This window comes from Neoarius graeffei, chromosome 28 (genome assembly GCF_027579695.1).
Source record: "Neoarius graeffei isolate fNeoGra1 chromosome 28, fNeoGra1.pri, whole genome shotgun sequence".
In the NCBI taxonomy this organism is placed as follows: domain Eukaryota; kingdom Metazoa; phylum Chordata; class Actinopteri; order Siluriformes; family Ariidae; genus Neoarius; species Neoarius graeffei.
The window spans coordinates 28,350,645-28,375,901 of record NC_083596.1 but is presented as its reverse complement, the minus strand read 5'-3'; the positions used below and the strand labels follow the sequence as shown (position 1 = coordinate 28,375,901).

At 40.9% G+C, this 25,257-nt stretch overlaps 1 protein-coding gene across 2 annotated transcripts in view; it reads left to right on the top strand.

The window, feature by feature from the left end:
- Positions 1-5,552, top strand: part of LOC132875667 (serine/threonine-protein phosphatase PP1-gamma catalytic subunit A) — a 322,481-nt gene extending 316,929 nt beyond the window's left edge. For both annotated transcript variants that reach the window (XM_060912615.1, XM_060912614.1), the window contains exon 7: positions 4,415-5,552. In XM_060912615.1, the coding sequence (XP_060768598.1) occupies positions 4,415-4,551 (137 nt within the window). In that variant the 3' untranslated portion in view covers positions 4,552-5,552. The remainder of the gene's footprint in view (positions 1-4,414) is intronic.
- The last annotated feature ends 19,705 nt before the right edge of the window (positions 5,553-25,257 follow it).

Sequence of the window (25,257 nt, the reverse complement as noted above, 5' to 3'; positions counted from 1 at the left end):
TGCGCATGCGTCCTTCTTCTTCTTCTATTGTTCTGGTGTCTCCGATGGCACCGTCTTACAGCGCACGTAGAGGTGTGGCATGTGTATTGCATCGTTTTCAGCAAGTGTTGCATTGCCATATGAACCTGATATTTTACTGATCCGTTGCCCATGTGGACGCGATATTTAAAAAAAAAAATCTCATTGCCGTTGTCGTGTGGATGTAGCCTATGTGTCAGCCCTGTGATGACCTGGCGACTTGTCTAGGGTGTACCCCGCCTTTCGCCCGTAGTCAACTGGGATAGGCTCCAGCTTGCCTGCGACCCTGTAGAACAGGATAAAGTGGCTAGAGATAATGAGATGAGATGAGATGAGATGAGATGAGATGAGATGAGATTTGAAACAAGTGATGTCAACCTTGGTTGACATCGTGATCATGACGACACAAAAACAGTATCCAGGAAAGGCCTAGTCTTTAGAGGAGCATTAATAATAAGAACATTATGGAAATGTTCCTCAAAGAAAGATTGGAAGGGATTTGGATATTTCACCCTCTACATTTCTGAATATCATTAAATGATTCAAGGAATATGGATTCATTTCAGTGAGTAAAGGGCAAGGGCGCAAGCCCAGGAAGAACACCTGTGATCTCTGATCCCTCAGACGGCCCTGCATCAAGAACCATCACTCATCTATAGACAATATAACCACATGGGTGCCTTATGTTAACTGTGTCCAGAAGCACTATCGACTTATCTGGGATGGCCCATCACACAGTGGAAGTGTGTATTGTGGTCAGACTAATCAGTATTCCAGATCGTTTTTGGAAGAAATTGATGCAGTGTGCCCCAGACCAAAGACAAAAAGGACCATCAAGAGCAACACCAGTCCAAAAGCTATGATTGATCATGATATGGGGTTGTCAGTGCCCCTGTCAAAGTTAACTTGCACTTCTGTGATGGCAGCATTAATGCAGAAATGTACATTGAAATTTTGGAGTAACATATACTGCCTTCCAGACATCTTTTCTAGGGATAGCAAGATTTTCAGCAAGATGGTGCAAAACCACTTTCTGCACACATTATAAAAAGGCATTGCTGTAGAGCAGGGGTTTTCAAAGTGTGGGAGAGTCAGCCCCCCCTCAGAGAGCAAATAAACAACAGCGCCCCCCCACACACAATTTTTGTTGTTGCTATACTTAATGTTCCAGTCGTATTTAAAAAAAAAGGTTGTTGTACACATTTTTATTTTTTTCTTTTACACATTTTAAACATCTGTGCTTTTCTTTTTAAAACATCTTGTTTTACACATTTTAAACATCTCATAGCATCATTAGCTAGCACCTCTTGGCAGACAACACACTGTGGCAGTGGAGCATCTTCAGATCCAGTCCATGAAAATCCAAACTTTAAATAATCGTGGTCATACTTCCTTCTTTTTTCTGTCCCCCCAAGATTCCGCGGGCCTTTTTTGTGATTGTTGTGGGCTAAAATGTCTGATGTTGCAGGGGGGGTTCCAAAAAATTGCGATGAAAGTTGCTGTGTTTTTTAGGTCTTTGTTGCGATTACATTGTGGGAGGAAGTGAAAGTTGCGAGAAATTGTTGTGATTTTCTCTTTTTGTGATTAAAATTGAGTGATATGTTAAATATTAAGTTATTACCGAAAAACTATTGATTAAAAAACAAAGACACTGAGAAATGGTCCTATAAACAACTTTACCAATATAAAAGATTACCAGAACTACAAAAATGCAGAAAAATAGGCTTTACTTATCCAAATGCGCCTGATGGTTCAAAAATAGTTGAGAATACTTGAAATTTCAAGGCAACAGTCTGCATTAAGAATTTTATGTTTTGCCAACGATGTGCCCATGATAATCCAAACTATGATAAAACTGTTATCTTTATTAAGAATTCTTAATTAAGTCAATTTTCAATTCCTCATTCTGCCAACATAGATTTCTCTTTTTGCTGAACAGTGGCATTCACAGTAGTGCAAAAAGGCAATTGAGGTTATCACAATTTTTTTTTTTAGATTTTTTTGGGGCTTTTTTCACCTCTATTTGGATAGGACAGCGTAGAGACAGGAAATGAGCGGGAGAGACGGGGAGGGATCGGGAAATGACCTCGGGTCGGAACCAAACCCGGGTCCCCGGATTTATGGTACGGCACCTTATCCACCTGAGCCACGACAATTTATCATTAAACTATACATGCCTTTTTTCACTGTTCTACACAATTACAAAACTTCAATATTGAAATAAAGTTTTTAAAACCCACATCACGGGTATGGCATCGTGGCTCAGGTGGATAAGGCACCATACCGGGGACCCGGGTTCGATTCCGACCCGAGGTCGTTTCCCGATCCCTCCCCGTCCCTCTCTCCTGCTCATTTCCTGTCTCTACACTGTCCTATCCAAATAAAGGTGAAAAAAGCCCCCCAAAAAAGTCTGATAACCTCAATTGCCTTTTTGTACTATTGTGAATGCCACTGTTCAGCAAAAAGAGAAATCTATGTTGGCAGAATGAGGAATTGAAAATTGACTTAATTAAGAATTCTTAATAAAGATAACAGTTTTATCATAGTTTGGATTATCATGGGCACATCATTGGCAAAACATAAAATTCTTAATGCAGACTGTTGCCTTGAAATTTCAAGTATTCTCAACTATTCTTTTTTTACAGTGTAGAACCTCACAGCACAACATGAAGTTACCTTAAAATATAATATAAATGCCTCAGCTTTCATGTAAGAAAAAAAAATATTAATACTAGTACTGTGTGCAGGCAGTCTCTCCTGAAGACTAAATTAAACAATAATTATAAACTAATAAAATAAATGGCTCAGGCTTCATAAAAAAAACAATTTGAACAGAATCTCACAGTATGATGCTGAAGCTGCCTAAACAATGGAAAATAAAATACCATTTTGGCAAAAATGTTGGCATCCATTAATTTCTTGTATTAAGTAAAAAAATAATGTAAAGTGCACACAGTCCTTCACTGTAAACATAACACACTTTCAGTAACAGAATTTAAGCCTATATAAACACTGACTCGCACATCATGCAATGTTGCCAGATACTGCTGACGTTTTCCAGTCCAAAATATGTTCAAAATCCGCCAAAATGCACTTAAAACTGCCCAATCTGACAACACTGCACGCATGCTGCTTCTCTTGAACGTATACACAGAAGTAAGGCGGAAGGTAGTTTGTCGACGTCACCTCAAGACGACGCCAACGATTGGTCAAATTTGCGGGAAGGTTGCGGTGATTGGATATAATTGCAACACCGCCCTGAATTCGCGGGGATTGATTGAATTTGCATTGATGTTGCAAATCGCAACATCGCGAAATCCTGGAGGTTCTGGTTTTTTGCTTGGCCCAGGCTCTGTCTCCTCACTCACTGTAGCTTTAGGTACTAAAAATCGATCCATTTTGTCTCTGGCAAAGGCTAGCTGAAGTTCGCTAAATGTCCGCAATAGTAACTTATTCTGGTTCATGTTTCCTCATGTTGCGCCCCCCCTGAAGAACTCTGGCACCCCCCAGGGGAGGCGCGCCCCACACTTTGAAAAGCCCTGCAAGGGTGCCTGTCCCTGATGGAGAATGTGTGGCAAGTTTTAAAACAAAAAATATGACAATGATGACCCCATCCTGTTGCACACTAAAGCCTGTTTGCAGGAAGAATGGAACAAAATAACACCTGAACCGCTTCATCACTTGGTGTCTTCAGTCCCTAAACATCTTTTAAGTGTTGAGAAGAAATGGTAACACTTATAAAATGGTAAATGTTTTACCATCGCAACTTTTTTTAAATATGTTGCAGGTATCAAAAGTGAAGTGTTTATTTTTGGAGAAAAAAAATTGAGGTAAAACATCATAAAATGTGCTGTTGTGTATTGTTTTGAGTGCAGTACAGGTCAAATATCATTTACAAATCATTGCTTGAAATTAAAATGGAAATCTCAACATACCGTCCCAACTTTTTCTGATTTGGGGTTGTACTACTGTTGAGCGATGAGCAAATTTTCTAGATGTTCATAGATGGTCTTTATATATTCACAGGTTCTTCAGAGAGACTTGCCAGATGTACAAAATGTGTTTGTTTTTTATTGGGTTTTTTTGTTTTGTTTTGTTTTTTTACTTAATTTTATTTACATATTTGAAAAACATTTGGAATACATTTTGATGCATCTACTTGGTGAATTACTTCTTTAATGGCAGTCTAATGCCATCACGTCATATAAATTTCATTTGCAGTGTGTGACTGACCGGTCCAGTCATGTTCCAGTTGTGATGCATGTCATTTGATATCTGCTTTCTATAATCCTAAGTGATAATGGTTGGATCACCAAAAATAAGTTAATACAAAGTGTAAAAGGCTAGGTATCTGTTTAATTGAAACTATTGCCTGATTTTTCTGTGATTTCCTCAGATTTTGAAGCCAGCAGAGAAGAAGAAGCCAAACTCAAGTCGTCCAGTGACTCCACCAAGGAACATGGTCACCAAGCAGGCAAAGAAATAAGGCCTGTCACACCAGTGCAGTGGCCATTTTTGGACTGGTCCTATTAAGTTTCTTTAATTTGTTACAGCTTCAGATTTTCTCTCTGGCATAGTGGTTATGTGGAATCACATGAAACTGTCCACAGTTTAGGTTTCTTTTGCATGCATGTCCCATACCCCCAACTTTATCAATTTTTTTTTTAAATTCCATCTACTTACATCAACTGAAGACCAGATTCCGATACTGCATCCCCCTTGTATACCTAAAGATGCACGTTTCTTATTTTAGTTCTCATATTTTGTTTGATCTCTTATATGCATAGTGGCAAAGCATTCACACTGTTTTGGCACCAGTTAATGCAGGGAACTTTTCTATCTGTGGAATCACTCTACCGTTTCTTCTCCATAATGTTTTATGCTCCACTCCCCCTGTACCCATTTAAACCACTGTGAACAAAAAAAAAGCAAAATATTCACTTCATGAAATGGAGCAAATGGCATCTGAAGAAAGATTTCAGGCTAGCTTGTGTGAATGAGCCAGATTTGCTGTTCTATCCAGTTGTATTTTAAGAAATGTTTTAAGATAATCCTGTGACTTATTTTATTTCTTCTTAAAAGGTAATGAAAACTAAATTAATTCATGCGTAATGAATCTGTTGATCTGTAGTATTGCATTCAAAGCTAAGTAGATCTAGCTGAGGTGGGGGGTTTTTAATGAAAAATTATATCCAAATTAAACAAGCATCAAACCTCAATTTTTATTCAGTTCACTTTTTATTTTACCAAGATGCTTTTGCTTTTTTTTCTTCTTCAGTATAATTTGTTTAGGATTTAGGAGCTTTTGCATCAGGTATGAGCATGTCATAGGTTTCTCAGGAGGATGTTTTGTTGTGCACATTTTTTCTCAGGGCATGCAAGTTTTTGGCATGTCTGATAATGTAGCTTAATGCCATGTATGTTGACTTTCAAGGTCTACTTTGTTTTGTTTGTTTTAAGATGTGTCTCCCAGATCTACTGTCTATACAAAAACAGTTTGAGTCCTTGCAATAACTCAATTTTCCACGTTATAAATAATTGTAATACTTGAAATAAAATGTAATGTTAATCGGGGGTACACAAACTCCAAATTGTTCTTCTTTTTGTACTTTAAAAGTGTGAGATGCTACTTTTAAAGTACAATTATTTTTGTAATAATGATTATACCGGATTGGTTTCTACTTACAGTTCAGCTGCACTGTTTTGGAAACAGAACTGCATTCTTAGTGCTCACCTGTACTCTTGCTGATTCATGTAGTTACCCAAGCAGCCAATGATGTGACAACAGTTTTAGAGCTTCAGCTGCTTTTCTGTTCACCATGGTTGTAAAAAAAAGAGTGGTTATTTGAGTTAACGTCAGTCCTGTCAGCTTGAACCAGTCTGGCCATTTTCTTCTGACCTCTCGCAACAGTTTTTTGCCTACAGAACTACTGATTACTGGGAAGTTTATTTTTACACTATTCCTGTGTAAACTCTTGTGACTGCTGTGTGAAAATCCCAGGAGATCAGCAGTCATGAAAAACTCAAACCAGCCCCAGAAACTTTGTTTTTGTACGTATACAATTCTCAAGTTCGTGCCTGCAGCACATTCCAAAAAAGTTGGGACGGGGCAACAAAAGACTGGAAAAGTTGTGGAATTTAATTTAAAAAAAAAACACGTTTGGAACATTCTCCAGGGAAACAGGTTAATTGGTATTTAGAAAGGCTCAGTTGTTCACAAGCAAGGATGGGGAAATGTTCACTTTCACTTGGTGGAAAAACTGCATGGGCAAATAGTCCAACAGTTTAAAAATGTTTCTCAAGGGACAGTTACAAGGAATTTGGGGATTTCACCATTGAAAATCCATATCATTAAAAGATCCAGAAAATCCAGAGAAAATCTCTGCACATAAGGGGCAAGGCCAAAAACCAACATTGAGTGCCTGTGACCTTTGATTCCTCAGGCAGCACTGCATTAAACACCAACATGATTGGATAAAGGGAGATTACTACCTGGGCTTGGGACCACTTCAGAAAAACGTTGGTACAGTTTGTTGCTGCATCTACCATGCAAAGTGAAAGCCATACATCCACCACCACCAGAAATGCCTAAGCTGAACACCTGTAATCTCTGATCTCACTAGCGCTGCATCAAGAACCATCATCCAGCTATATATGTAACTGCACAGACTCTGGATTACTTTAGCAAACCTGTGTCAAGCACTCCAATACAGAAAGCTTTATGTTAACTGTGTCCAGAAGCACTGTCAACTTCTCTGGGCTTGGAGGCATCTGAAATGAACCATCACACAGTGGAAACATGTATTGTGGTCAGGTGATTCAGTATTCCAGGCCTTAAAGAAATGGATACATTACAAGCATATTACATTACAGGCATTTAGCAGATGCTCTTATCCAGAGTGGCATACAACAGGACCCTGACACACCCACAGCAGTGGGCAGCCTGGGGAACAGTTGAGGGTTAGGTGCCTTGGTCAAGGGTACTTCAGCCATTCCTGCTGGTCCAGAGAATCAAATCAACAACCTTTAGGTCCCAAAGCTGCTTCTCTAACCTTTATGCCATGGTTTCCTCATGAAAATACCATGGATACTATGAAAAGGAACATCCAGAGTATTACCAGCAGCAAGTCCAAAAGTCAGTGCCCTGGGCAAAGGTAACTTGCACTTCTGTGATGGTAGCATTAATGAAAAGTACACTAACCCCTGTTATAACACTCTTTTTTGCTATTAATTTTTGCATATAATGAACCAAGTTTGTGTCCCCCACCTTGAGCGACGAGTCGGAGTCTTCCCCCCCCCAAAAAAAAACCCCACTGTGTCATGTCCATGCATGTTGGCGCTCAGCACACAGAGCACCGTTAGGACTAATTACAGTACTATGTGCCTGTTCCAGATTAGAGCACAATCACAGCATGCACTTATAAGGACTCTCTAAACACTCAGACTTGAAGTATATATGCTGTAGTGTCTCACATTACCATGGCTGTGTATTTGTACCTGTGTATTGCCTTTCTGGTTTTGACTGTGTACTTGGACTCTGCCTTTCCGGACAACCTATTAATCTTCAGGGAAAAAGGTCGGTAAACAGTTTGTCACCGCATCTACCATGCAAAGCCAAAGCCATACATCAACTACTACCAGAAACTCCTAAGCTAAACACCGGCAATCTCCAATTTCCTCACTGACTCTGCATCAGTAACCATCATTCATCTATAGCTGATGGTAACTGCATAGGCTCAGGATTACTTTGGCAAATCTTTGTCAAGCACTCTTTCAGTGCCTTCGCCATTGTTTGTGCCTCGTTTGACTATTGCTCACTTCACTACCCTGCCTTTCTCTCATGTTTTTGAACTGTTTGCCTGCCTGTTTGTAAATAAACACTTACTGCAATTACATCCATTATTCACCTGCTTACATGACACACTGAGCCATGTGTTCCTCTTCCCACCAGTCAAACAATAAGTAATCATGTCTGCAGTCAAGTTAACAATACATGTTAACACCATAAAACAAAGGCTTAACTAGTCTAGCTTAGGTGTCAGTCACTAACAATTATTGAGAACAGTGATCAAAGAACAAAATGAGTGCCAATACCGCTAAACTTAACACTAGTTAAAGCATACTAGCAGCATTTTTATATCCTCTTCCCAGCCCCACAGTGTGACATGACATCAATGACTTGTAACAAATGAACTGGTGAAGATTTAGAAAACATAGCAAGTCAGTGGGTGGACATTGACAATGATACATCGGTAACCTCGGTCATTTCCATAGCCGATGAAGAAATCATTGACTGTTTGTGATATTTAAATCAGTCACTGAACTGCAATAGTGACTCGGAAGGAGAAATTCATGATGTGGAGAATGTGCCTAAAATTTTGCATATAACATGAGTGCTTGATATGACAAGTGGGTCCTTTTCACCATTACAAACTTTTTGATATAACAAACTATTTGGATGTCCCCCAAGGAGTGTTATAGCAGGGTTGCAGTGTACATTGAGATTTTGGAGTAACCTACGCTGCCTTCAAGACATCTTTTTGAGGGACATTTCAACAAGACAGACAATGTAAAACCACATTCTGCACACATGACAAAGGCATGGTTGCAGAAGAGGGTGCCTGTCCCAAACAAAGAACGTGTGGCCAATTTTGAAACAGTGACAGCCCCATACTGTTGCACACTAAGACCTGTTTGCAGGAAGAATGGGACAAAATAGTGTTGCAAGAACCAAAAATGAAGCGTGATTTTGAAAAAAAAGAAATTCATTAGGTAAAACATCAAGTAACCTAGAAGCCACTGCTCGCTTTAGATACACTATATTGCCAAAAGTATTTGCTCACCTGCCTTGACCTCACATATGAGCTTAAGTGACATCCCATTCCTAATCCATGGGGTTCAATATGATGTCGGTCCACCCTTTGCAGCTAGAACAGCTTCAACTCTTCTGGGAAGGCTGTCCACAAGGTTTAGGAGTGTGTTTATGGGAATTTTTGACCATTCTTCCAGAAGCACATTTGTGAGGTCACACACTGATGTTGGACGAGAAGGCCTGGCTCTCAGTCTCCACTCTAATTCATCCCAAAGGTGTTCTATTGGGTTGAGGTCAGGACTCTGTGCAGGCCAGTCAAGTTCATCCACACCAGACTCTGTCATCCATGTCTTTATGGACCTTGCTTTGTGCACAGTCATGTTGGAAGAGGAAGGGGCCAGCTCCAAACTGTAAAAACAGTCTGCATGCCTAGGTGCTTGATTTTATACACCTGTGGCCATGGAAGTGATTGGAACACCTGATTCTGATAATTTGGATGGGTGAGCAAATACTTTTGGCAATATAGTGTATATTCAGAAGATTGCTATGTGTAATGGAATAGACTCCTACAATCTGGGAAAGAAGGATGGGTCATACGATCTCAAACTACTGTTCAGTCGAGTTCCCAGACATCTTGAACTATGTGTTGTAGATCTCCTTCTACACTGCAAAACAAATGAATGCATGGAAGAGTATGGAGGCTTGCAACTTTTGTATGTGGCTGGGTAAAGGACCTCAGTATTAAGTTGCTGCCGAATGAATCCTGTATTGTTTTTGCCCATGCAAGTATGTTTTTAAGCTTTTCGTTCATGTCTTTACAACAAAGCACTGCAAGTTGAAGTGTAAACATTTCGCTTGATTCTCACTTGTGTTCACCCTCATCTCTCAGGTAAATCATTCACGAAAGATCAGAAACCCCTTTAAGACCTGAATCTTAGTGAAACAAGACGGAGAAGGGATTACAGCACATTGTAAATGTATGGCTTGGGTAAGAATTTTGTCACAATCTTCATGTGATTTGACTTTGAGGAGTAAACAAAGAAACAGCTGTGATAGACCACCAGCTAAAGTTTTGAATAACTAAATGATGCAGATGTGACATCACGTGAAACCCAGCAATATCACTAAAGGACAATTCACTTTGCATTGAATACACCTTTTTTAACTCCTTTCTGCTTTCTCGAATTGCCCATTTTACATTTTGTATTGATGTTAAAGATGAGGCCATTTCACTCCTCACAGGCTCAACTGTAAGGGCATCCATGGTGTGACCATTTGTGTGTACATGACTGAGGATGTTGTGTTTGTGCATGTGAAGGAAATTGGCATGTGGTTGGGCAGACTTCAAATAACAAGAATGTCAGTGACAGTAGCTCACACATCCGTACCAAAATCACAAAAGCAGGGAATAACTATTGTGCAGACTGATTGAATCTTCCAAACAAAACAATCAAAATCCATTGAAAACTCAGGGAGGGGTAGTGATTTTTGTGGATGAATGGACGCCAGACGCCATGTGATGGCAATAGCCTATGGCTGGTGAGCTAAATACAGTAGTTCTTGAAAGTTTGTGAACCCTTTAGAATTTTTTATATTTCTGCATAAATTACCTAAAACAGATTTTCACACAAGTCCTAAAAGTAGATAAAGAGAACCCAGTTAAACAAATGAGACAAAAATATTATACTTGGTAATTTATTTATTGAGGAAAATGATCCAATATTACATATGAGAGTGGCAAAAGTATGTGAACCTTTTGCTTTCAGTATCTGGTGTGACCCCCTTGTGCAACAGTGACTGCAACTAAACGTTTCCGGTAACTGTTGATCAGTCCTGCATACCGGCTTGGAGGAGTTTTAGCCCATTCCTCCGTACAGAACAGCTTCAAGTCTGGGATGTTGGTGGGTTTCCTCACATGAACTGCTCGCTTCAGGTCCTTCCACAACATTTCGATTGGATTAAGGTCAGGACTTTGACTTGGCCATTCCAAAACATTAACTTTATTCTTCTTTAACCATCCTTTGGTAGAATGACTTGTGTGCTTAGGGTCGTTGTCTTGCTGCATGACCCACCTTCTCTTGAGATTCAGTTCATGGACAGATGTCCTGACATTTTCCTTTAGAATTCGCTGGTATAATTCAGAATTAATTGTTCCATCAATGATGGCAAGCCGTCCTGGCCCAGATGCAGCAAAACAGGCCCAAACCATGATACTACCACCACCATGTTTCACAGATGGTATAAGGTTCTTATGCTGGAATGCAGTGTTTTCCTTTCTCCAAACATAACGCTTCTCATTTAAACCAAAAAGTTCTATTTTGGTCTCATCTGTCCACAAAACATTTTTCCAATAGCCTTCTGGCTTGTCTATGTGATCTTTAGCAAACTGCAGACGAGCAGCAATGTTCTTTTCGAAGAACAGTGGCTTTCTCCTTGCAACCCTGCCATGCACACCATTGTTGTTCAGTGTTCTCCTGATGGTGGACTCATGAACATTAGCCAATGTGAGAGGGGCCTTCAGTTGCTTAGAAGTTACCATGGGGTCCTTTGTGACCTCACTGACTATCACACGCCTTGCTCTTGGATTAATCTTCATGGGTCGACCACTCCTGGGGAGGGTAACAATGGTCTTGAATTTCCTCCATTTGTACACAATCTGTCTGACTGGATTGGTGGAGTCCAAACTCTTTAGAGATGGTTTTGTAACATTTTCCAGCCTGGGGAGCATCAACAAGGCTTTTTCTGAGGTCCTCAGAAATCTCCTTTGTTCGTGCCATGATACACTTAAACAAACATGTGTTGTAAAGATCAGACTTTAATAGATCCCTGTTCTTTAAATAAAACAGGGTGCCCACTCACACCTAATTGTCATCCCATTGATTGAGAACACCTGACTAATTTTGCCTTCAAATTAACTGCCAATCCTAGAGGTTCACATACTTTTGCCACTCACAGATATGTAATATTGGATCATTTTCCTCAAAAAATAAATGACCAAGTAGAATATTTTTGTCTCATTTGTTTAACTGGGTTCTCTTTATCTACTTTAAGGACTTGTGTGAAAATCTGATGTTTTAGGTCATATTCATGCAGAAATATAGAAAATTCTAAAGGGTTCACAAACGTTCAAGCACCACTGTAGGTCTGCCCACTCAAATTTGCATAGTATGAGAGAGCTACTTTTGGAAACTAATCCTAACATTTTCACAGTTTTGATGTTAAAATACAAAGGAGAGTGTGAATCTCAATAATTATCAAAAACATGTTGATGTTTGTAAACAATATGGCAGCCACACATCAATCAGTTATAAGGAAGCAGAGCCTCATTTACTCAAAGAGCTGTAACTCGGGAGTGGTTGATTTTGTATGAGATTTGAAAATCCTATACAGGACATGATTCTGAGGTTCACAAACTTTCAAGCACCACTGTGTGTATATATATATATATATATATATATATATATATATATATATATATATATATACACAGTATTTGTTTATTTCTTAGTAATTTCTTAATGATATATATCATTAAGAAATTACTAAGAAATAAACAAATTAAATAGTAACTTTTGAGAACAATTAGTTCTTCCAAACAAAATCTAAAACTCAGGGAGGAGCAGCGATTTTTGTGAATTATGGACAGGTGATGCACGACGGACAAACAAACAGACACTGCGTGATGGCAATAGCTCATCAGCCTAGGGCCGTGTGAGCTAACTTGGAGGGCCCTTGGTAGACTCCACATTTCCGCCAAGCTACATAACATCAACATTAAAGCACTTGAATTGAGGATAATACCAAAGCTGTCCACCAAATTTCATCCAAATCTGTTCAATATTTTATGCTGGGGACAAAAAAAACATCCACCCCTGCATCTGCAGACGTACCTGGATAAAAATCCAATTAATTGTTCAACCCATCGCCCACTTTTCCACCAAGTTTCACCAAAATCTGTTCACCACTTTGAGTTACATTGGGAACAGGCAAAGAAACAAATGGATATGAAAACATAACTGCCGCCAACTATGTGACCGCCAAGGCCTTTCAGTTACATGAAACCTGCAACGGATAATATCGTAGGCGCCCAAATTAAGGTCAAGCGCCCAAAATATGCGACCAAAAGGTTAGCCCCCCCCCCAAAAAAAAATGTTGATTAAATAAACTTGGCTGCATAAAACCCAACGTCTTGACCCTCTTCTTTAAAACACCGAACTTTAGTGAGAATTAGCATGCATTTCTTGTAATTGACACAAAATCCACACCATTCCCATGTTGTTCCGGGTTTGTCAAACTTGCCGCAAGCCCGCTCGCGCAGAGCATAAATTTTCCATCAACGGCGATCGGCACGCCATGATTTCGTGGAGAGTGAGACTCGCGTACCAATGACCTGAGCAGGATTTCCACATTAGGTAAATCTTTTATATTGTTTTATGGCAGTTGGCAAACAGCTTTTAGGTGCACTACCACCACCTTCTGGACTGGAGTGTGAACCAGAACATTTCACACCCGTCTCGTCTCGTCTTCTTCCGCTTATCCAGGACCGGGTCGTGGAGGCAGCAGTCTAAGCATGGAAGCCCAAACTTCCCTTTCCCCAGACACCTCGGCCAGCTCCTCGGGAAGAACACCGAGGCGTTCCCAGGCCAGCCGAGAGACATAGTCCCTCCAGCGTGTCCTGGGTCTTCCCCGGGGCCTCCTCCCGGGGGGACATGCCTGGAACACCTCCCCAGGGAGGCGTCCAGGAGGCATCCGAAAAAGATGCCCGAGCCACCTCAGCTGGTTCCTCTCGATGTGAAGGAGCAGCGGCTCTACTCCGAGCTCCTCCCGAGTGACTGTGCTTCTCACCCTATCTCTAAGGGAGCGCCCAGCCACCCTGCGAAGGAAACTCATTTCAGCCGCTTGTATCCGCGATCTTGTTCTTTCTGTCATTACCCAAAGCTCATGACCATAGGTGAGAGTCGGAACGTAGATCGACCGGTAAATTGAGAGCTTCGCCTTTTGGCTCAGCTCCTTCACCACGACGGACCGGTAAAGCGACCGCATCACTGCGGAGGCTGCACCGATCCGCCTGTCGATCTCACGCTCCATCCTTCCCTCACTCGTGAACAAGATCCCGAGATACTTAAACTCCTCCACTTGAGGCAGGACTTCTCCACCAACCTGGAGAGGGCAAGCCACCCTTTTCCGGTCGAGAACCATGGCCTCGGACTTGGAGGTGCTGATTCTCATCCCAGCCGCTTCACACTCGACTGCAAACCGCCCCAGTGCATGCTGAAGGTCCTGGTTTGAAGAAGCCAACAGGACAACATCATCCGCAAAAAGCAGAGATGAAATCCTGTGGTTCCCAAACAGGATTCCTTCCGGCCCCTGGCTGCGCCTAGAAATTCTGTCCATAAAAATTATGAACAGAACCGGTGACAAAGGGCAGCCCTGACGGAGTCCAACATGCACTGGGAACAGGTCTGACTTACTGCCGGCAATGCGAACCAGACTCCTGCTCCGTTCGTACAGGGACCGGACAGCCCTTAGCAAAGAGCCCCGAACCCCATACTCCCGAAGCACCCCCCACAGAATACCACGGGGGACACGGTCGAATGCCTTCTCCAGATCCACAAAGCACATGTGGACTGGTTGGGCAAACTCCCATGAACCCTCGAGCACCCTATGAAGGGTATAGAGCTGGTCCAGTGTCCCTATTGTGCTAAATTCTCCTAATAATTCTTGTATCGTTTAAAAACTTAAAATAGCCCTATATCCCACATTATGTGACCTCAACTGCAATATCTCTCTGATACTGAGTGTCATATGATTTAAATCAGGTAAAAGACTGAATAAAAGAGCTATTCAGGACAACTGTTTATTTAAGATACAGCTTACGTCTTAAATACACAGTTGTGTAAGTGTGCATGGAATCAGTGACTTGGAGCTTGGTCCTCTTGTTGATCATCTTAGACACTGGCCTTTCATTTAAACTAAGATCTTTTACCTGACTACATACTGTGAATTTTTGTGATGGGACTGAAAATTTTTTTGTGTCACAGGTCTGCTACAGGTATGTCTTTGATGGCAACAGTGCATAACTTGCCTTTTCATTCACAGGCTCCTTTCCTCCAGGCTCTCCTCAGGCCCCAAAACATCTTTTAAAGACTAACTGTATTCTAATTATTTTTGTCATGTACATCAAGAGGGATTAATGCTGTAGACATTTTGCAATAAAGAAAAATAATTCATAGATTTCTTTATTTATTCATAACTTTGTAGCTAAAAAAGCAGCAGCAGGTTTAAACACCAAGCACTGGGAAAACAGCACTTTGCGTGTGCAGAAAATCCCAAATTACCCTGTATCATGACAGAAAAAGCCCAAATTCAGAAATACAGGGTGTAGCCCAAATTATGTAATTGAAAGGCCTGACCACTTGATCCTTTGATTGGTCAGAAGGTGTTGATTAGTTTTCTATATCATCTGACAGTAGTGCAGCTGCAAATATAAGCTCAGGTTTATATCAATACACCAACACTATCGTTTCTATAGTCTTAGCTTCCATGGGGGGGGGCAAAGTATGGCAGACATTCCACATCTTTTGCTTCTTCAGTGTTCTGCCTGATGGCAGGTCCGCTCTGATGGCTCCAGCCATCAAAGTTTCTAGGGAAGGATAACAGTAGTGGCTTCCCGTTGCCTTCTACTGGATAACTTAGAGATTTTCTCCCCTCAACCATTCACACACGGATAATTTAGAGTAGCCAGTTAACCAAACCACATCTTTGGACAGTGGGGGAAACCAGAGCACCCGGAGGAAACCCATGCAGACACAGGGAGAACATGCCAACTACACACAGAAAGGCCCCCTGTCAGCCACTGGGCTCAAACCCAGAACCTTCTTGCTGTGAGACAACAGTGATTACCACTACACCACAGTGCCACCCGAGACATTCCACATAGCAGAGGAATAAAACACTTCAGGACATGCTGTTAGTTCAAGAATAAATTAATGTGGGGGTGGTATCAGTAACCCTGCTTCACCACACCATCCCACTGTTATTTTGCTATGACAGCACAACCTTAAATGTGGTATTCCTTAAATGAGCCCATCAATGATCGTGTCGCTCACCCCGGCCCTGTCTGTTCCTTCTGGACTCATCTAAAAGCGGGTCACCTTGCGCAATAAATGTTGCAAGCTATATACAAGCTATGTATAGAAGCTACAACCCCGATTCCAAAAAAGTTGGGACAAAGTACGAATTTTAAATAAAAACGGAATGCAATGATGTGGAAGTTTCAAAATTCCATATTTTATTCAGAATAGAACATAGATGACATATCAAATGTTTAAACTGAGAAAATGTATCATTTAAAGAGAAAAATTAGGTGATTTTAAATTTCATGACAACAACACATCTCAAAAAAGTTGGGACAAGGCCATGTTTACCACTGTGAGACATCCCCTTTTCTCTTTACAACAGTCTGTAAACATCTGGGGACTGAGGAGACAAGTTGCTCAAGTTTAGGGATAGGAATGTTAACCCATTCTTGTCTAATGTAGGATTCTAGTTGCTCAACTGTCTTAGGTCTTTTTTGTCGTATCTTCCGTTTTATGATGCGCCAAATGTTTTCTATGGGTGAAAGATCTGGACTGCAGGCTGGCCAGTTCAGTACCCGGACCCTTCTTCTACGCAGCCATGATGCTGTAATTGATGCAGTATGTGGTTTGGCATTGTCATGTTGGAAAATGCAAGGTCTTCCCTGAAAGAGACGTCGTCTGGATGGGAGCATATGTTGCTCTAGAACCTGGATATACCTTTCAGCATTGATGGTGTCTTTCCAGATGTGTAAGCTGCCCATGCCACACACACTAACGCAACCCCATACCATCAGAGATGCAGGCTTCTGAACTGAGCACTGATAACAACTTGGGTCGTCCTTCTCCTCTTTAGTCTGAATGACACGGCGTCCCTGATTTCCATAAAGAACTTCAAATTTTGATTCATCTGACCACAGAACAGTTTTCCACTTTGCCACAGTACATTTTAAATGAGCCTTGGTCCAGAGAAGACGTCTGCGCTTCTGGACCATGTTTAGATGCGGCTTCTTCTTTGAACTATAGAGTTTTAGCTGGCAACGGCGGATGGCACAGTGAATTGTGTTCACAGATAATGTTCTCTGGAAATATTCCTGAGTCCATTTTCTGATTTCCAATACAGAAGCATGCCTGTATGTGATGCAGTGCCGTCTAAGAGCCCGAAGATCACGGGCACCCAGTATGGTTTTCCAGCCTTGACCCTTACGCACAGAGATTCTTCCAGATTCTCTGAATCTTTTGATGATATTATGCACTGTAGATGATGATATGTTCAAACTCTTTGCAATTTTACACTGTCAAATTCCTTTCTGATATTGCTCCATTATTTGTCGGTGCAGAATTAGGGGGATTGGTGATCCTCTTCCCATCTTTACTTCTGAGAGCCGCTGCCACTCCAAGATGCTCTTTTTATACCCAGTCATGTTAATGACCTATTGCCAATTGACCTAATGAGTTGCAATTTGGTCCTCCAGCTGTTCCTTTTTTGTACCTTTAACTTTTCCAGCCTCTTATTGACCCTGTCCCAACTTTTTTGAGATGTGTTGCTGTCATGAAATTTCAAATGAGCCAATATTTGGCATGAAATTTCAAAATGTCTCACTTTCGACATTTGATATGTTGTCTATGTTCTATTGTGAATACAATATCAGTTTTTGAGATTTGTAAATTATTGCATTCCGTTTTTATTTACAATGTGTACTTTGTCCCAACTTTTTTGGAATCAGGGTTGTATATCCACCCTAGGAATACCTACCTATTTGCCAGAAAGAATCAAAATCAGTGAAGAATTAAGGGAGACGTGATCTGTGGAAACCACTCGTTAGGGCTTAAATAGTCCATATCCTCATTATTAATTGTAATTATGCAAATCTGGGTAGAAGCTATATGCACCCCAGGAAGACCTACCTTCCTGCCAAAAAGAATAAAAATCTGAAGGATTGAGAAGTGATTTTTGTGAAATGTGGACAATATACAGACAGACATCGGATAACACATGATGGCATCAGCTCATCACCTGTCAGCCAGATGAGCTAATAATGTGCAGGAATAATAAAATACAGTTGTGTCTCAGAACCTAACAATTCCTTCATAAGTGAAAACCTATAATAGTTTCCTTCTTTAAAAAAAAAAGCAAACTAGCTGCGAGTAGAATACGACCACTTCAGGCACATGATTGTAAATTATTTTTTAGCATCCTTAACTGTTCTCTACCCGCTTTATCATAACACCGTATTTTAGCATGTAATAAATTATTAACTGTTTGATTGCCATGTGAATGGGCGATGGATGAAAGTGCAGGAAGAGTTTTATTAAAAGCAAGCTGGCAGACAGTTCCAAAACGTGAGGCAAAGAGCATCAATAGAAACAGGCAAAACTCAGGTGAGGCACAAACTGGATGTACAAGGCAAGGCAAAACATGGCCAGGAAAACAGAAAGCAAAGTTGAAACCAGAGTAGCAAAACGATAGGAGAGTCCTTGTGTGCAAGCTGTGATTGCGCGCCGATCAGGAACAGGTGCATAGCAGTTAGTCCTAATGAACTCGAGCACTGCACACAAGTTGCAGTGCAAGGCACACTGCTGCACAGTCTGAGCGCTAACGCACGTGGACATGACATCCATTATGTGACCTGTTTTCCATTTCCATTTTGCAGAGCTGCTGGAGTTCTCTGTGATCCAGTATTGCTAACGAGATGAAGATGAATTGACCCCTTTAGGGGTGGTAATTTTTTAAAAAAATCTTACTTTTACAATATTTACAGCAAGAGGAATAGATTATATATAGAATACAAATAGAAATGCTATGCAATAATGCAATAGATGCATTTGCTAAATGCAGTAGAAATGCTATGCCTAAACCATAAGTTTTGGTACCTCTGTGATCTTTAAAGCAATAAGCCTTGTATGTGCGCACGTTACTCCATTTCACACCATGCCTAAGAACACACATACTCATGATGAAATCAATGTCACTCACACCTTCATGTAGCTTTAATATAATGGCGACAACAATATAAAATCCAGTGTTTGATAAAAATAGCCTCAATGAGGCTGGAACTCATACTGGCCAGTGTTGTGTGGGAGTTTGAAATCTGATCAATCCTGTGGGAGGAGTAGCGATTTTTATGAAATTGCATACAGTATGACCCTTGTGTAGCTGCATCCATGGCAGGTGGCACCACCTGGTGAACAATTCTTGTTGGTATATGTCTAGAGTCTTCTGGGTGAGTCTCAGTGAAAACATCCTCGCAGTTTACAAAGAGTTGCGTTTAATGTGACGAATGGCTCAAATTTCAGACACCCATAAAATAAAATATGATCAGTGGCACCACCACCTTGACAACTTTTATGCACACCCACCTGGAGAACATTGTATGGAAGTGTGATCTAAATCTGATCAATCCTGTAGGAGGAGAGTTTTTTGTAAATTGTGGACGGACAATGGTGACTGACAATGCATGATTGCATAAGCTCATCCAGACTGGCCTATAGCCATACAAGCTAAAAATCTATTGAATCTGTTAATATTCACAATAATTCTTCTGTCAGCCAATGTACCCTGTTAACAATAAGCTTTGGTTACTAAGCAACATAAAAGGAAAAGATGGTGTTCTATGGAGAAAACCTAGCACATTAATACAGAATTAAGTTGTCCTAAATACAGTCTCAGGTGTGCATATATCGAGTATTTTATAATGGCTTCAGACTGTAGAACCAAAATATCTTTTCTAAGAAAAAAAAACAAAAAACCCACAACATGATAGGGCGAGAGAGGGAGCTACAGTTGAGTGAAGTATATTTTGTCACCCCTTAAGATCTTGCCATTCAGACTGTTGGGACTGGGCAGCTGTTTGGAGTCCTTGGTCAAGATGCCCCCCAAGTCCAGCTTCTTGTTAAAGATCTCCTTCAGGTGCTGAGTGATCTTTTGCTGCTGGACACTACAGTGGTTCTTGATTGATAGGATGACCGAGTATCTGAGAGAAAGATTGTTTATTCATGATTAAATAAGTGCAGCTGCTTGATTCTACCTCTACTTAGTGGCACACTCCTTTACAATACTTCCTTTTCCCCTTTTTCAATCTCTTCCATTCTCCCTCATCATCTCATTCCTTGGTTTAGTGTGTGACTTCCAAACAAGCAAATCACTCACCAAAATACAGAGCTCAGCTCGATCAAAGCTATCTGCTATCCATCACAGAAATGCTGCTAGCTTTATATTACAAATTAGGAGCCACCATCCATGACCGGCGTGTGTATTTTGTAAGGAATAAAAACACTTCTTGTCATGCTCCTGTCAGAAAACAAAGACAGTCAGTCAATGACTAACTCACTCTGGCCCCATCTAGTCCAGAAGAAACTACCTAAAGTGGGCCACCTTGCACAATAAATATTGCAAGCTATATCCACTCTAGGAATACAGACCTATTTGCCAGAAAAAATCCAAAACAGTGAGGAATTGACCGAGACAAAGCAATTTTTGTTGAACTGCTCATTAAGGCTTAATTAGTCCATAACTTCATTAACAATTGTAACTAAGTAAATCTGGGTAGAAGTTATATGCACCCTATGTATGATGAATTGAGGGAGAAGTAGTGATGTGCAGAAACCGCTTGTTAGGGCTTAATTACTCCATATCATCATTAATTGCAATTATACAAATTTGTGTAGAAGCTACAGTGGTGCTTGAAAGTTTGTGAACCCTTTAAAGTTTTCTATATTTCTGCATAAATGACCTAAAACATCAGATTTTCACGAGTCCTAAAAGTAGATAAAGAGAACCCAGTTAAACAAATGAGAAAGTTATTATACTTGGTCAATTATTTATTGAGAAAAATGATCCAATATTACAGATCTGTGAGTGGCAAAAGTATGTGAACCTTTGCTTTCAGTATCTGGTGTGACCCCCTTGTGCAGCAATAACTGCAACTAAACATTTCCGGTAACTGTTGATCAGTCCTGCACACCAGCTTGGAGGAATTTTAGCCCATTCCTCCATACAGAATAGCTTCAACTCTGGGATGTTGGTGGGTTTCCTCACATGAGATGCTCGCTTCAGGTCCTTCCACAACATTTCCATTGGATTAAGGTCAGGACTTTGACTTGGCCATTCCAAAATTCTTTATTCTTTAAGCATTCTTTGGTAGAATGACTTGTGTGCTTAGGGTCATTGTCTTGCTGCATGATCCACCTTCTCTTGAGATTCAGTTCATGGACAGATGTCTTGACATTTTCCTTTAGAATTCGCTGGTATAATTCAGAATTCATTGTTCTATCAATGATGGCAAGCCATCCTGGCCCAGATGCAGCAAAACAGGCCCAAACCATGATACTACCACCACCACCACGTGTTCACAGATGGGATAAGGTTCTTATGCTGGAATGCGTTGTTTTCCTTTCTCTAAACATAACGAAGAAGAAACCTTTATTTGTCACATGCACACTTCAAGCACAGTGAAATTCACCCTCTGCATTTAACCCATCTGAAGCAGTGAACACACGCACACACCCAGTGCAGTGGGCAGCCACACCAAAGCACCCGGGGAGCAGTCAGGGGTCAGGTACCTTGCTCAAGGTACCTCAGCCCAAGGCAGCTCCACGTCAACCTAACTCACTTCTCATTTAAACCAAAAAGTTCTATTTTGGAATACGCAGATTCAACTAAGGAGACATTCTACAATAATCTATCAAGAGTCCTCAGAGAAACTAAGAAAGCCCATTCCTCCTTCAAGATAATTGCATGTGGTGATTTCAACACAATGATTGGGACAGACTGCCCACATGATGAATGGCACTGTGTAGGGAAGTTTCACGACCCAGATCCAACTAGCTTCAATGGAACACAGCTCTTACAAGTATCCAAAAATGGCTTGTATATCTTGAATACAATGTTCACCACTAGAATCAACGCACACCACTGGACATTTAAGTCTAACAGAGGATACCAGCACCACCTTGATTATATCATAGGTGAGTGGTACGTTAAAAGAGCCATCGTGAACTGCAGATCATATCCAAGTGTCAGCAGCCCTTTCGAATCTGACCATCAAGTGTTAGTTATGGATGCTATACTGCCAATAAGACGTACAAGACATGAGATCTTCAAAAAGAAAAAAAGAGTCAAAACAATCATACGTTCCCAATGTATGGAGCTTGAGAGACTCTGAAACCATCAGAAACCAATACAGTGATCGAGTGGAGAGGATCTTGAAACAAGAGTTACTGTCAGACCAGGTCAATGTTATAGACAGGCAAGTTGTAGATGCTGTAACGAAAGCTTCGAGCGAGGTCATTCCAGAAAGGAAGAAGGAGTGTGATACTAAACCGTGGGCTAACGACGAGTTTTTAGAGCTGACTGCAAAGTGTCATCAATCAAATGATCCTGATGAAAGAAAGAGCTGTCCAAGCAAATAAGAAAGATGTGCATAGCACTAAAAAGCAAGTACTTCAGTGAGAAGGCACAAAGAATCAATGTAGCTAGTGAACAAAGGAATGTGGAGGAAGAATTTCATTTGTCGAAGACCTACTCTTCAATGCCGAGGAGGAATATGCAAGTAATTCACCAACAGAAACTAGAGAAGTATTTCTCCAAACACTTAGGCCAGCGACCATTCCAACTTCAACCTGAGCTGGTTAGGCCAGAAGAATTTCCATATATATTACCACCTGAAGATATACAACCCATAGATGAAAACCCACCTGAAGCAGCAGAGATTGGACGTTGTCTCAAGAGATTCAACAATGGGAAGTGCCCGGGAACAGATGACATTTACGCAGAACAGCTAAAGTATTCCCAATCTGCAACACTCCTCCAGTACCTAGTCATCCTACTCAATATAGTATGGACCTGTCTTAAGGTTCCCAGTGTATGGTTGATATCAGCAATAACGTGTTTACACAAAAAGGGATCCAAAAGCCTGGCCGATAATTATCGTGGTATTTCCATTATTGCCACTATGTCAAAGATATTAGCGAGCATTGTCATTGAAAGAATAAGGCCAGTGTACGAAATCATCCTTATGGAGACGCAATTTGGCTTTAGAAGGAATCAATCGACGTGCGATGCCATTTACATCACAAGGCATATACTCGAGAAAGAAAGAAATCCGCTGTATATTTGCTTCATTGACCTTAAGGCCGCATATGATTGGATTCCACGAGAAGCACTATTTCGAGTGTTGAACATCCGTCTAGGATGCCCCAAACTGGTCTCAATATTACAGACACTGTATACTGGCACTAAAGCTTGCATTAAGGGAGCAAATCAGTACTTCAATACGTACGTGGGTTGTCGCTAAGGCGCCCTTGAGAGTCCACCCATATTCAATATCTATATGGACTTCATAATGCGATGCGCAAAATACCAAATTTTGAACCAATGCCCTGATGCAGGAATTCTTGTGGAGTTCTGCCCCCCTAATGAAGTGTCACCTTGAGAGTACCGAAGACGGGCACCAACATCTGGACGGAGAAGAGTTACAGAGCTACTATATGCTGATGTGGCAATCTTCACAAAGAGTGTAGAGGAATTAAACCTGGTCCTATCTATGACAATACCTTTACTCGATTTTGGCCTACAGATGTCCTATAGCAAGACCTGAGACAATGGTGTTTAATGTTGATGAGGCCATTAAAGATCAGAAGACCTTAGTATCAGTAAATGGGGTGAATATCAAGAATGTCCGGTCATTTCGGTATCTGGGACATGTAATCACCAACATAAGCAATTCATCAGCAGCGTTGCATGCCAATATCGCATCCGCATTTAAAAAGTGGGATGAACTGAAGAACTGTTTGATGGACAGAGAAATTCACTTATCTACTCGCATGAAGATCCTCACGTCCTGTGTCAGATCATGTTTATTGTATGGCATTCAGGCATGTCACATGTCCACCTCAGAGCTACAAAAGGTTGAGTGTGTGTGGAACAATTTTCTAAGGAAGATGGTATCAGGAGGCTATGCAAGGAAAAATGTTCCTCCTTGTAACAAGCAGAAAAAGGGTGTTGACCCAGCTACCTTGGTGGAAGGACAGCTGGATTGGGGATTCAAAATATCAAATGAGTGACTACGGGAAATAACAAAATCCAGTTCCATCCAGGATTATTGCCATGTCCAACATCTCAAATACATGACCCATGTTTGTCGCATGGAGAATGATGCCCTCCAAAAACAGGTTCTTTTTGATAAAAGGACAGCCTCAAGAGTTTGGAAACGAGATGAGGATCTCCTCCAGATAGATCCAATGCAAGCCAGGAAAATGATGGACAAAACCAAGTTCAGTCATTTGCTCAAAGGATGTTTCCCTGAGCAGATGTGCCCTAAGGCCAAGGATGGGCCAAAAGGGAAACTATGATGATGATGATGATGATGATGGTCTCATCCATCCACAAAACATATCCAATAGCCTTCTGGCTTATCCACATGATCTTTAGCAAACTGCAGACGAGCAGCAATGTTCTTTTTGGAGAGCAGTGGCTTTCTCTTTGCAACCCTGCCATGCACATCATTGTTGTTCAGTGTTCTCCTGATGGTGGACTCATGAACATTTAACATTAGCCAGTGTGAAAGAGGCCTTCAGTTGCTTAAACATTACCCTGGGGTCCTTTGTGACCTCGCTGACTATTACACGCCTTGCTCTTGGAGTGACCTTTGTTGGTCAACCACTCCTGGGGAGGGTAACAATGGTCTTGAATTTCCTCCATTTGTACACAACCTGTGACTGTGGATTGGTGGAGTCCAAACTCTTTAGAGATGGTTTTGTAACCTTTTCCAGCCTGATGAGCATCAACAACACTTGAGGTCCTCAGAAATCTCCTTTGTTTGTGCCATGATACACTTCCACAAACATGTTGTGAAGATCAGACTTTGATAGATCCCTGTTCTTTAAATAAAACAGGGTGACCACTCATCACCCAAGGACTCAGAGCTCTCTACATGAGATTTCCAATACATTGTGGAGAGGGAACGATACAGCAAGACATGAGGGTCATGTCTATGCACGCATGTTTGCTTCTTGTGCGTGAACCAACCCATTCTCTTGTACACCAAGGTTCATCTCCAGGTCGTTATTAAATACAAAAAATTTTAAATCATTCTGTTGTGGGTGCAATCAGTTAATTGGTGAAATTAAGTGATCAATCTCGTTAAATCAGTCTCATTAAATTTTGAAGGTCAATAATTAAAATGAATCAATCCCATTGAATCGTTTACTTTGACTCACTTGAATTGAATCATACCATAGAATCAGTCTCATTTGAAGTGAATCATTTAGTGAATCGTTCAATGAATCGTTTAGTGAATCATTTAGTGAATCGTTCAATGAATCATTTAGTGAATCATACCATTAATCCTG